This window comes from Rhinoderma darwinii, chromosome 3 (assembly GCF_050947455.1).
Source record: "Rhinoderma darwinii isolate aRhiDar2 chromosome 3, aRhiDar2.hap1, whole genome shotgun sequence".
NCBI classification, from domain to species: domain Eukaryota; kingdom Metazoa; phylum Chordata; class Amphibia; order Anura; family Rhinodermatidae; genus Rhinoderma; species Rhinoderma darwinii.
The window spans coordinates 74,614,402-74,628,559 of NC_134689.1; the positions used below are offsets into that span (position 1 = coordinate 74,614,402).

The 14,158-nt window shown below is 48.4% G+C and overlaps 1 protein-coding gene across 1 annotated transcript in view; it reads right to left on the bottom strand.

Annotated features, from left to right (window-relative positions):
* Window positions 1-14,158, bottom strand: part of LCP2 (lymphocyte cytosolic protein 2) — a 353,127-nt gene that overhangs the window by 119,544 nt on the left and 219,425 nt on the right. The window contains exon 8 of the mRNA XM_075859992.1: window positions 10,460-10,534. Within this exon, the coding sequence (XP_075716107.1) occupies window positions 10,460-10,534 (75 nt within the window). The remainder of the gene's footprint in view (window positions 1-10,459; window positions 10,535-14,158) is intronic.

The following is a 14,158-nucleotide window of genomic DNA, read 5'->3' on the forward strand; positions in this document are numbered from 1 at the left end:
TGTCGGGCCTATGACTTAATCCGAATCCGTCAAGGAGACGAGCGGAAGACGGCATTTAACACTCGAGAAGGCACTATGAATACCTGGTGATGCCCTTCGGCCTGTGTAACACTCCCGCGGTCTTCTAAGAATTTGTGAATGATATCTTCAGGGATCTCCTCTATGTCTGTGTGGTTGTTTATCTCAATTACATTTTGATCTTCTCTCCAGATCCGACGACACTTCGGAGGCATGTCCATCAATTCCTGCTGCGATTAATCGTCTATATGCCAAGCTGGAGAAGTGCACTTTTGAAAAAAATTCTCTGCCCTTACTGGGTTACATCATCCCGGATCCGCACAGCGTTCTTTGGGATTCGCTATCTTCTACCAGCAGTTTATCCCAAACTTCTCTTCACTGACTGCTCCCATCTCTACCCTTGTCAAGAAAGGTATGAACGCCAAGGTGTAGACTTCAGAGGCAGAATCAGCATTTAATAGCCTCAAGAGTGCCTTCACTTTAGCCTCGATCCTCCATCATCTTGATGTGTCTCGGAAGTTCTCGTTGGAGGTTGATGCTTCTTCTGATGGTGCAGATGCACTTCTGTTCCAGAGATGCTTCAAAGGAAAGGCAGAAGTATGTGGCTATTACTCGAGACTTTTTTCCTCCGAAGAGCGCAATTACCCTATTGGTGATCGGGCGTTACTGGCCATCAAATTGGCTCTGGAGGAGTGGAGACATCTGCTTGAGGGCACAGCTCACCCCATACTGATAAACACTAACCACAAGAACCTTACCTATGTCTAGTCGGCTCAACAGCTAAACCCCCATCAAGCCAGGTGGTCGCTATTCTTCACCCTTTTCCAATATGTGACCGCTGACAAAAATGTGGGGGCCGATGCCCTGTTCAGGTCATTTAAATCAGAGGACACTGTGAAGACCCCTCAATGTAGCATAGACCTGCCCTGCATTGTCACTGCCAATGCTCTGCAAGTTTGACACATCCCTCCGGGGAGGACTTTTGTTCGGTTGGCAGACAGGAGAAGAATTCCTGCGGTTCTTCCGATGTGTTCGAAGTAAAGGAGATCCTGTACTGCAAGGGGGAGGAGGAAGGACTTTCTATTTAGTGGATTGGAGAGGGTTTGGTCCTGAGGAGAGGTCCTGGGAGCCAGAATAAAATCTTAATACCCCTATACTCTCATTAAGAAATTCCTCTCTCGCTCTGGACCCAAGAAGGGGATGTGTACTGTAACGGCGGTGGTTGCGGAACGCCGCCTCCCCTTACCTGCTGACAGCTGCAGACCTCTCTGCTCCTGCCGACATCTCCCTCCCCAGAGATGCTAGCACATGTGGCCGTCCTGCCCTGCAGTGACCAATAGGGTGCGCGCGCCAGCTCATTCCCGGCTTTAAAGGGCCAGAGCGCGCATATGTAAAGAATTAACTAATTATCCCCAGATCACCATAGACTATTAAAAGTACCCTGCCGTATCACTCCTTGCCGGAGCATTGTATATATTCCTATGTTAGACTTGCAAATGGTTCCTTAGTCATATCCTCTATCCAGTGTTCCTGTGCCCTGCTACCTGTTTCCTGTATCCCATGCTGTATTTGATGCTGTTTCCTCTCCAGTGTTGGATTCGTGTTGTGCTATCTGCTACGCCTGCTGTCTTATACCACGTCTGGTGTCATCTGCCATGCCTGTGTTACGTCCATGGCCGGGGATCGCCGTTCTAACTCACCCCCTGACGATCCCGGCCATGGACACCTCTCTGCTCGGCGTCCTCCTCCCTCTTGCAGTCGCCGGCACTGTCTTCCGGGTCCTCGCGCCGTTCCCCGCAGGGCGCGCACGCCCGCGCGTGCACGGCCATAAAGGGCCAGTACGCGTCCAGCTGCCACTAATCAGTTATTAGCCCAAATGGCTGCTGGACTATAAAAAGGAGCTCTGCCCACTGGTTCCTTGCCTGAGCGTTGTTGTATACCCTAGTCTGTCTTGCTAAAGGTATCCCAGTGTTTTCCAGTTCCCAGTGTTGCCCGTTCCTGCTGCCTGTACCCTGTATCCCGTACTATCGTTACCAGCTGTGAAAGCCAAGTCGTGTCTTCCGCCGCATCCGCGGCATCACCTGCTGTGAAAGCCAAGTCGTGTCTTCCGCCGCATCCGCGGCATCACCTGCTGTGAAAGCCAAGTCGTGCCTCTCCGCGGCGTCACCTGCTATGAAAGCCAAGTCGAGATCCTGCCACTGTCTACTATTGCCTCAGGTACCCGTTTTGAACTATAGACATTGTTTTGTACCTAGTTGGCCAGCTGCTACCCCGCTACGCGGTACGGCCCAGTGAGTCCACACCCCGCGTCGTGACAGCCTGGTACCTCCTGTGATGTTTTGCATCACCTGTCGTCAAAGTACCATCTGTGCCTAAGCTGCTGCCACTCTCTGGACTATTGCAGGTACCCTTGAGCTTGGACTTTGTATAGACTTGCTACACAGTTTTTTGGCCAGCTGCTACTCCTGTACGGCGGTGTGGCCTAGTGGGTCCACATACCAACAGATTGTAAATAAAAGCAAAGGATTGGAGCATCACTGTGAACAAATGCCTGACTAGACTGGTGCAGGGCTTCAAAAATAAAGGAGTGACCTCTCCTTATGTGTTGGATATCCAAAAAAGAGAACATGAAGCAGAACGTGCTGTTGTGCGTTCTCTTTTTTGGATACCAACAGATTGTGATAGACTGCAGAGGTTAAAACCAGCCGGGAGCAGAAAGTCCAAATCCGTAGGCAAAGGGTAATCCAGAGACAAGCTGAGGTCCCGTTCCAAAAGTTCAAATAGTCAAACGTACAGGGTATAATCAGGAGCTTGATTAAACACATGCAAACAAGGAGAATTACAAGCAAAGGAGACAGAATCAAACCAGATTTAAATACTCCACCCTTCAATCCGATAGGAAGAAAGACAGAGTATTGGGATAGGCTCTGCAACTAAAACCAGAGCCACCCAGGAGCTAGACTATTAGTCATGGCAATCTTAAAGGGACGGATGTTTCCTAACACTTAGCTTGGTTCTGGTGTTGTATTTATGTACTGAGCTTGGTTATGGTGTTGTATTTATGTACGGAGCTTTGTTCTGGTGCTATATATATGTACGGAGCTTGGTTCTGGTGTTGTATTTATGTATCGAGCTTTATTCTGGTGTTGTATTTATGTACTGAGCATGGTTCTGGTGTTGTATATTATTACTGAGCTTGCTTCTGGTGCTATATTTTAGTACTGAGCTTTGTTCTGGTGCTGTATATTAGTACTGAGATTGGTTCTGGTGCTGTATATATATATGTACTGAGCTTGGTTCTGGTGCTGTATATATGACTGGGTGTCATTTTGGGTACGTGGACCCACTGGGCCGTACCACCGTGACGGTATGGCAGCTGGCCAACAGGACACAGGTCACAGTCTATAGTTTGTATAGGTGTACCTGTGGTAGCTTAGACAGTAGCAAAACAGGTTCGGCTGGGACTAGGATGTAGGCAGGCACCAGGTGTGGTGCAGCAGGACAGGCGTGGTACTCAGCGCAGCACGACTCCATCTCACTTGGACCAGGATAGCACGGGATACAGGTTGCAGGTAGCAGGAACAGGAAACACTGGGAACTGGAAAACACTTAGGAGACCATTTGCAAAGAAAGACTAGGGTAACGACAACAAAGCTCAGGCAATGCAGAAAGGGGCAGAGCTCTCCTTATAGTCCAGGGTGCTCATTGGCTAATTTGGTACTTTAACTCATGTGTGCGCTCTGGCCCTTTAAGAGCATGCACGAGCGTGCGCGCGCACCCTACGTGACCCGGCCGAGAGAAGCGGAAGTGAGCGCTGGCGTCTCCTGAGGAGGAGATGGGGGCCAGCGCTCACAGATCCATGCCTGCGGACGTCAGGAGGTGAGTGAGCCTGATGGCCCGCGGTGATTGGGCATGACACTGAGCTTGGTTCTGGTCCTGTATTTATGTACTGAGCTGTGTCCTGGTGCTCTAAATATGTATTGAGCTTGGTTCTGAAGCTGTAATTATATATTTATAATAACAAAATTGCATGGCTGATGAAATTGTTGCATTTCATTGTCTATTTAATGCGAACCTGTAAGGTAGCTTTAACCCCTTAAACCGCCACTATGCAGTAATACATGACCTGACAATATTTCCAAACATTCCTGTAAAGGATCTGCCAGGCACAACTTCTGTGTATACTCCCATAGGTAATCAGTCTGCACCTGAGTCTATGTCTCTGAGACTGACTCCATCTTCCACCACTCAGGATGGCAGGATTAGGAGTGGGAGAGCCTATCGCAGCCTGGCCAGACAGAGCTAGCTCCCGCCCTCTGTCTATTTATACCTGCCTTTCCTGTTCCTCCTTTGCTTGTGATTCTTCTCGTGTGGTTTCCTGGCCCAGCTACAGCTTCTATCTATTTGATCCTGCTCCATACTGACCCTGGCTTTCTGACTACTCTCCTGCTCTGGGTTTCGTACCTCGTGCACTCCTGGTTTGACTCGGCTCGTTCACCACTCTTGTTGCTCACGGTGTTGCCGTGGGCAACTGCCCCTTTCCCTTTGCTTTGGGTTCCCTTGTCTGTGTGTCTCGTGCACTTACTGAGCGTAGGGACCGCCGCCCAGTTGTACCCCGTCGCCTAGGGCGGGTCGTTGCAAGTAGGCAGGGACAGAGTGGCGGGTAGATTAGGGCTCACTTGTCTGTTTCCCTACCCCCGTCATTACATAATCACAAGCCTGTATACCTAGTCTACCCTGCGCCCTGACACTACTATGGACCCCCTTGAGACCCTAGCCCAGCAAATGCAGGGTCTCTCCATACAGGTCCAGGCCCTGGCTCAGAGGGTCAACCAGCCTGACGCTACCATGGTAGTGCCCCTCACCTCACCTCTTGAACCCCACCTCAAGTTGCCTGACCGGTTCTGAGGGGACCGGAGGACTTTTCTCTCCTTTTGGGAGAGTTGTAGGCTCTACTTTCTTTTAAAGCCTCATTCCTCAGGTTCTGAGAGCCAGCGGGTGGGTATAATTATGTCCCGGCTCCAGGAAGGCCCCCAAGAGTGGGCCTTCTCCTTGGCTCCTGATGCCCCTGAACTTTCCTCCGTTGATCGTTTCTTTTCTGCTCTCGGACTCATTTATGACGAGACTGACAGGACTGCCTTTGCCGAGAGTCAGCTGGTGACCTTATGTCAGGGTAAGAGACCTGTTGAGGAGTATTGTTCTGACTTTAGGAAGTGGTGCGTAGCTTCTCGGTGGAATGACCTTGCCTTAAGGTGCCAGTTTAGGTTGGGTCTGTCGAACGCCCTGAGAGACCTGCTAGTTAGCCATCCCTCTTCTGACTCCCTAGATCAGGTTATGGCTTTAGCGGTACGACTTGACCGACGTCTCAGGGAACGACAGCTTGAACGTTTCTGTGTTTTCCCCTCTGACTCCCCCATGATGCCTCCCGAGGTTCCGTTGCTTAGCTCTTCCACGGAAGTCTCGGAGGTACCTATGCAACTCGGGGCCTCCGCGTCCCCCCGACAACGTAGAGAGTTCCGCAGGAAGAATGGTCTCTGCTTCTATTGTGGGGATGACAAGCATCAAGTGAACACCTGTCCTAGGAGTAAGAATAAGCAGCCGGAAAACTTCCGCGCCTAAGTGATCATCGGGGAGGTCACTTGGGCGCACAGGTATTTCCCGTAAATATGAAACGTAATAAAATATTGCTTCCCTTTCAGGTCTCTTTTGGTGGTAGGTCTGCTACCGGCAGTGCCTTCGTGGATTCAGGGTCTTCTGCTAATATCATGTCTGTGGAATTTGCTATGTCTCTAGCTATGCCTTTGATTGATTTGCCTAAACCTGTCCCGGTAGTGGGTATCGACTCCACTCCTCTTGCTAATGGTTATTTTACTCAGCATACCCCTGTTTTCGAACTCCTTGTTGGCTCCATGCATTTGGAGCAGTGCTCTGTACTGTTGATGCAGGGATTATTGTCCGATTTGGTTTTAGGCCTTCCCTGGTTGCAGTTGCATAATCCCACGTTTGACTGGAATACTGGGGAGCTTACCAAATGGGGTAATGAATGCTTGACGTCATGTTTTTCTGTTAATTCTATTTCTCCCCCTGAGAAGGTGAACATGCTACCTGAGTTTGTTCAGGACTTCGCTGATGTTTTCTCTAAGGAGGCCTCTGAAGTGTTACCTCCTCATAGAGAATACGATTGCGCTATCGAATTGGTACCAGGAGCTAAGCTTCCTAAGGGTAGGATATTTAATCTTTCTTGTCCCGAACGTGAAGCCATGAGACAGTATATCCAGGAATGCCTGGCCAAGGGTTACATTCGCCCCTCTACTTCTCCGGTAGGTGCTGGCTTCTTCTTTCATAGGGAAGAAGGATGGTGGTCTTAGGCCATGCATTGACTACCGTAACTTGAATAAGGTCACTGTAAGGAACCAGTATACCCTTCCTTTGATTCCTGATCTCTTTAATCAGGTTCAGGGGGCCCAATGGTTCTCTAAGTTGGATCTACGGGGGGCGTATAACCTTATCCGCATCAAAGAGGGGGATGAGTGGAAGACTGCGTTTAACACGCCCGAAAGTCATTTCGAATACCTCGTCATGCCCTTTGGGTTGTGTACTGCTCTTGCGGTCTTCCAGAATTTCATAAATGGGATTTTGAGAGATTACCTGGGGGTATTTCTTGTAGTGTACCTTGATGACATACTGGTGTTTTCCAAGGACTGGTCCTCCCACATTGAGCATGTCAGGAAGGTGCTCCAGGTCCTTCGGGAAAACAAACTGTTTGCGAAAACCGAAAAATGTGTGTTTGGGGTACAGGAGATACCATTTTTGGGTCAAATCCTCACTCCTCATGAATTCCGCATGGACCCCGCCAAGGTCCAGGCTGTGGCGGAATGGGTCCAACCTGCCTCCCTGAAGGCGTTACAGTGGTTTTTGGGGTTCGCTAATTATTACAGGAGATTTATTGCTAACTTCTCGGTCATCGCTAAGCCTCTTACGGACCTCACTCGCAAAGGTGCTGATCTCCTCCACTGGCCTCCTGAGGCTGTCCAGGCTTTTGAGGTCCTTAAGAAGTGCTTTATCTCGGCCCCGGTACTGGTTCAGCCCAACCAAATGGAGCCATTTATCGTGGAAGTTGACGCATCCGAGGTGGGAGTGGGGGCTGTCTTGTCCCAGGGTACCAGGTCCCTCACCCATCTCCGTCCCTGTGCCTACTTCTCCAGGAAGTTTTCGCCCACTGAGAGTAACTATGATATTGGCAACCGCGAACTCTTAGCCATTAAATGGGCATTTGAAGAGTGGCGCCACTTCCTGGAGGGGGCTAGGCACCAGGTAACGGTCCTTACCGACCACAAGAATCTAGTTTTCCTAGAATCTGCCCGGAGGCTAAACCCGAGACAAGCTCCATGGGCGCTATTTTTTACCAGATTCAACTTTTTGGTTACCTATAGGGCTTGGTCTAAAAATATTAAGGCCGATGCACTGTCGCGTAGCTTCATGGCCAGCCCTCCTTCGGAGGAAGATCCTGCTTGTATTTTGCCTCCTGGTATAATCATTTCTTCTATTGATTCTGATTTAGTCTCTGAAATTGCGGCTGATCAAGGTTCAGCTCCCGGGAACCTTCCTGAGGGCAAGCTTTTTGTTCCCCTGCAATACCGGCTAAGGGTACTTAGGGAAAATCATGACTCCGCACTATCTGGTCATCCAGGCATCCTGGGTACCAAACACCTCATTGCCAGAAACTATTGGTGGCCTGGGTTGCCTAAAGACGTTAAGGCCTACGTCGCCGCTTGTGAGGTTTGTGCTAGGTCCAAGACTCCCAGGTCCCGACCAGCGGGCTTACTACGTTCTTTGCCCATTCCCCAGAGACCTTGGACCCATATCTCCATGGATTTTATCACCGATTTGCCTCCATCTCAAGGCAAGTCGGTGGTGTGGGTGGTAGTAGACCGCTTCAGTAAGATGTGCCACTTTGTGCCCCTCAAGACACTACCCAACGCCAAGACGTTAGCTACTCTGTTTGTCAAACACATCCTGCGTCTCCATGGGGTCCCTGTCAATATTGTTTCGGACAGAGGGGTACAATTTGTTTCTTTGTTTTGGAGAGCCTTCTGTAAAAAGTTGGAGATTGATCTGTCCTTCTCCTCTGCCTTCCATCCTGAAACTAATGGCCAAACTGAGAGGACTAATCAATCTCTCGAACAATATTTAAGGTGTTTTATCTCTGACTGTCATTATCATTGGGTCTCATTCATTCCCCTCGCCGAATTTTCCCTTAATAACCGGGTCAGTAACTCGTCAGGGGTCTCCCCCTTTTTCTGTAATTTTGGGTTTAATCCACGGTTCTCCTCCGTTTCACCAGGTAGTTCCAACAATCCCGAGGTAGAGGTCGTTCATCAGGAACTGTGCACAGTCTGGGCCCAGGTTTAGAAGAACCTAGAGGCGTCCCAGAGCGTACAAAAAACTCAGGCTGATAGAAGACGTTCTGCTAACCCCTTGTTTATGGTCGGGGATCTGGTGTGGTTATCGTCTAGGAACTTGCGCCTTAAGGTCCCGTCCAAGAAGTTTGCCCCCCGGTTTATTGGGCCGTATAAGGTCATTGAAGTCCTACATCCTGTCTCCTTCCGACTGGAGTTGCCCCCATCTTTTCGCATACACGATGTGTTTCATGCCTCCCTCCTTAAACGCTGCTCCCCGTCCTTGGCTCCCTCGAGGAAACCTCCTGTTCCCATTCTCACCCCTGAGGGGGTGGAGTTCGAGGTGGCCAAGATTGTGGACAGCAAGATGGTCCAAGGCTTCCTCCAGTATCTGGTCCATTGGAGAGGATACGGGCCTGAGGAGAGGACTTGGGTACCCGCCCGGGATGTTCACGCTGGGGTATTGGTCAGGAAGTTCCACCTTCGTTTCCCCAATAAACCAGGTCCACTTAGAAAGGGTCCGGTGGCCCCTCATAAAAGGGGGGGTACTGTAAAGGATCTGCCAGGCACAACTTCTGTGTATACTCCCATAGGTAATCAGTCTGCACCTGAGTCTATGTCTCTGAGACTGACTCCATCTTCCACCACTCAGGATGGCAGGCTTAGGAGTGGGAGAGCCTATCGCAGCCTGGCCAGACGGAGCTAGCTCCCGCCCTCTGTCTATTTATACCTGCCTTTCCTGTTGATCCTTTGCTTGTGATTCTTCTCGTGTGGTTTCCTGGCCCAGCTACAGCTTCTATCTATTTGATCCTGCTCCATACTGACCCTGGCTTTCTGACTACTCTCCTGCTCTGTGTTTGGTACCTCGTGCACTCCTGGTTTGACTCGGCTCGTTCACCACTCTTGTTGCTCACGGTGTTGCCGTGGGCAACTGCCCCTTTCCCTTTGCTTTGTGTTCCCTTGTCTGTTTTTCTCGTGCACTTACTGAGCGTAGGGACCGCCGCCCAGTTGTACCCCGTCGCCTAGGGCGGGTCGTTGCAAGTAGGCAGGGACAGAGTGGCGGGTAGATTAGGGCTCACTTGTCCGTTTCCCTACCCCCGTCATTACAATTCCCTTGTATGTTTTTTCAGATGCAGCAAAATTTATAAAGTTTAGCTGTGTAAAACGGCACATACTATATGCTAATTAATCATTAAAGGGTCATGGGGCGGTGCCGCTATACTGAATATTCACATAGTCCTGCCTCCAATAAAACCTTTCCATGCTTGATTGACATCCCCTGGCTGTTCTACATCACTAGCAGCCTCCTCCAACTTTCTCATATTTGCCATTGTATTGTAGTACATGGGCACGCACCACGCAGCGGGGTGTACTCTGCCTGGCTTCATCGCTGCACCGTGCATGCCAGGGTAATACAATGCAGCGGCGCATCCACAAGAGTTGGAGGAGGCAGGAAGTGATGTAGAACAGCCAAGGGGGGTCAATCAAAATCTGGGGGGCACCATTTAAATTTTCGCCACAGGCAGCAGAAAAGCTAGAATTGACCCTGATTACAGCCTTCCTTTGGAGGTATACATACTCCCGCCTTATACCTCAGACGGAAGCCAAACACGTCATGTGAAGGGGGCCTCACTTTGCTGGCACTGGGTACACATTGGGTGCATGTGGCCTTACTATTTTTAAAAGGGTATTCCAAATCAGAAATGAACGGTGTAATAGTATGGGTATTTGCACGGATTAGTTGAAAATTTTCCGCAACAAATTTAATTGCAGAAAATCTGCGTGAGTTACAGTAGCAGCAAAGTTGATGAGATTTCAACAAATCTCATACACATGCTATTGAAAAAATATGCAAAAAAGAAGTGCGGAAGTTGAGTTGCAGTGCAGATTCTCAATCTGCAGCATGTTAACTTCTCTTGCGAAAATGCTACTAAATTTGCGCACAGAAAATCTGGTTGGAAGGTCTGCAGTGTTTACGCTGTGTGTCAACATACCCTATACAGTATGTAGCAGGTGGGCAAATTTTTTTTTTTTTTACTGACCTGAAGTGGGAGGCAGTTTTCCAGCATTTCCTTGAATAGTTGGCTTGGTTCTTCTGTCTACACTTGGAGCTGGTGCTATAATAGAAAGGAAAACAAACGTAGGTGCACATTTAATCAGGAGTGAATTTGTGAGTAAATTATTAATTTCTAAAATTCTGTGGAATAAAATATTCCTGTTTTTTGCTGCAGAAAATGGTGCGGATTTTGCTGCGTTTTTCTCCATGCTGGGAGATCATGATAAACGCAGCAATTCAGTTCACTTTCCGCAGCAGGAATTGACATGTTGCGAATACGCACCACAGATCAATTTATGGTCAGAAATTTTATGCATAGTGTGGATGAGAGTAAATCTCTCCCATTTTGCTGCTACTGTATTCTGCTGCGTATTTTCTGTCCACAATTCCGGACGGAAAATATGCAGCAATTATGCTACGTGTGGACAAGCCCTAAGGCTGGGGTTCCCACAATGCAGATTTGCTGCAGGTTTTGCATGCATTTTATTTTAAGCTAAAACCAGAATCCAGGAAGCAGACCTATAATGCCTTTCTTTAAATATTTCTTCTGTTTAGGTTCCATTCTTGGATTTGGCTACAAAAACGCATGCAAAATCTGCAGCAAATCTGCACTGTGGGAACTCAACCTAGGGGCTTATTCAGACGAACGTGATATACGTCCGTGCAACGCGCATGATTTTCACACGCCTCGCACGGTCCTATGTTAGTCAATGGGGCCGTTCAGACAGTCCGTGAGTTTCACGCAGCGTGTGTCCGCTGCGTAAAACTCACGACATGTCCTATATTTGTGCGTTTTTCGAGCATCACACACCCATTGAAGTCAATGGGTGCGTGAAAATCACACGCAGCACACGGAAGCACTTTCGTGTGACGTGCGTGATTCGCGCAACAGCAGTAAAGACTATGAATGTAAACAGAAAAGCACCATGTGCGACGCATTATACGCTGCTGACACACGGAGCTGTTATGTACCTTTTGCGCGCGCAAAACAAAGCGTTTTTTGCGTGCGCTAAACACAGCTTTTGCGCACGCAAAAGGCACTTGACAGCTCGGTGTGTCAGTCCCGTATGATGCGCGACTGCGTGCTTTTCGCGCAGCCGCCATCATTATGACACTCCGTTTGGATGTTTGTAAACAGAAAAGCACGTGGTGCTTTTCTGTTTTCATTCATCCTTTTCACAGCTGTTGCGCGAACCACGCTTGTCCCACGGAATTTACACCGCTGGTCACGTGAATACTAATGTATTTTTTTCTGCAGCGTGTGGATGGGATTTGCTAAAAGCTCATCCACTTTGCTACTTATGTAATACGCTGAAGAATTTCCTATACGCAAATTCTGGAGCATTTCCATCCCATGTGCAGGAGGCATAAGTATAAAAGATTGTACAGACTGCTATTCTTGCCGTCAAAAAGCAATAGAACAGGAAACATTTATAAACAGAGAATTTATTTAACCCCTTAATGACCGGGCCATTTTGCACGTAAATGACCAAGGATTATTTTTTGTTTTTTCACGGTCGCATTCCAAGAGTCGTAACTTTTTTTTTATTCCGTCGACATAGCCGTATAAGGGCTTGTTTTTTGCGGGACGAGTTGTATTTAGTAATTGCACCATTTTTAGATGCATATAATATATTGATTAACTTTTATTAACTTTATTTTAGGAGAGTATTGAAAATAAGCAGCTATTCCAGCATTGATTTTCACGTTATAAATTTACGCCGTTTACTATGCAGCGTAAATCACATGTTAACTTTATTCTATGGGTCGGCACGATTACGGGGATACCAAATATGTAAAGGTTTTATATGTTTTCCTACGTTTGCACAATAAAAAGCCTTTTAGAAAAAAATTACTTGTATTTGCATCGCCTCATTCCAAGAGACGTAATTTTTTTATTTTTCCGTCAATGTGGCCGTATGGGGGCTTGATTTTTGCGGGCCAATGTGTAGTTTTTATTAGTACAATTTTGGGGTACATAGGACTTATAGATTAATTTTTATTCAATTTTTTATGGGGGGAATGGGAGAAAAGAGCGAATTTTGCCGTTGCTTTTTGCGTTTTTTGGACGCCGTTCATCCAGCAGTTTAATTAATGTGTTCATTTTATTTTTCAAGTTATTATGATCGCGGGGATACCATATATGTGTATGTGTGATTTGTTTTGACACTTTTACTAAATAAAACCACTTTTTGGTTTTGATTTTCACTGTAATTATTTATTTATTTTTTTCACAAACTTTATTTAACTGATTGACATTTTTTTTTTAGTCCCACCAGGGGACTTCACTATGCGATCTGCTTATCACATATATAATGCTTTGGTATACTTAGTATACCAAAGCATTATTGCCTGTCAGTGTAAGGGGAGATTCAGACGGACGTTGCGTTTTTGCGCGCGCAAACAACGCAGCGTTTTGCGCGCGCAAAAACCATTTGACAGCTGCGTGTCTCATCCGTGTATGATGCGCGGCTGCGTGATTTTCGCGCAGCCGCCATCATAGAGATGAGGCTAGTCGACGCCCGTCACTGTCCAAGGTGCTGAAAGAGCTAACTCTTTCAGCACCCTCGACAGTGAATGCCGAACACAATATCGAAAAACCTTTTGAAAAAATAGATACAGTTCGTACTTACCGAGAACTTCCCGGCCTTTACCTTGGTGACGCGTCCTTGGTGACGCGCCTCTCGACATCGGGCCCCACCTCCCTTGATGACGCGCCAGTCCATGTGACCGCTGCAGCCTGTGCTTGGCCTGTGATTGGCTGGAGCTGTCACTTGGACTGAATTGTCATCCCGGGAGGTCAGACTGGAGGAAGAAGGCGGGAGTTATCGGTAAGTCAGAACTTCGTTTTTTTTTCTACAGGTTCATGTATATTGGGATCGGAAGTCACTGTCCATGGTGCTGAAACAGTTTAACTCTTTCAGCACCATGGACAGTGACTATCTCCTGACGTCGCGTACCGATAATTTTTTTGCCGGGTTCGGCCAAAACAAGTTTGGCCGAACCCGGTGAAGTTTGGTTCGCTTGTCCGGCTTCGCTCATCGCAAAGACACTCCGTTTGGATGTTCGGAAACAGATTTTCTGTTTACATTCATCCTTTTGACAGCTGGTGCGCTGTTTCAGTCGGTTCGCACGGAAGTGCTTCCGTGCAACCTGCGTGGTTTTCACGCACCCATTGACTTCAATGGGTGCGTGATGCGCGAAATACGCAGAGTTATTGAACCTGTCGCGCTTTTTGCGCAGCAGACAAACGCTGCGCAAAAAGCACGGACTGTCTGTACTGCCCCATAGACTTGTATTGGTCCATGCGTGCCGCGTGAAAACCACGCGGCCCGCACGGACCGAATACACGCTCGTGTGAATCCCCCCTAAAACTGACAGGCAATCTGTTAGGTCAGGCCTCCGGCATCGCCTAACAGGCAGATGCTGAAGGCAGACCTGGGGGTCTTTGTTAGACCCCCCGCTGCCATGGAAACCCGACGGCAACCCGCGATTTCTTTGCGGGGACGCCGATGGGGTGACAGAGGGAGCTCCCTCCCTCTGTCAAACACATTAGATGCCGCTGTCACTATTGACAGCGGCATTTAATGGGTTAAACTGCCGGAATCGGAGCGCGCTTCGATTCCGGCAGTTGCAGCAGGAGCCAGGCTGTGTATAACAGCCGTGCACCTGCCGCTGATCGCGT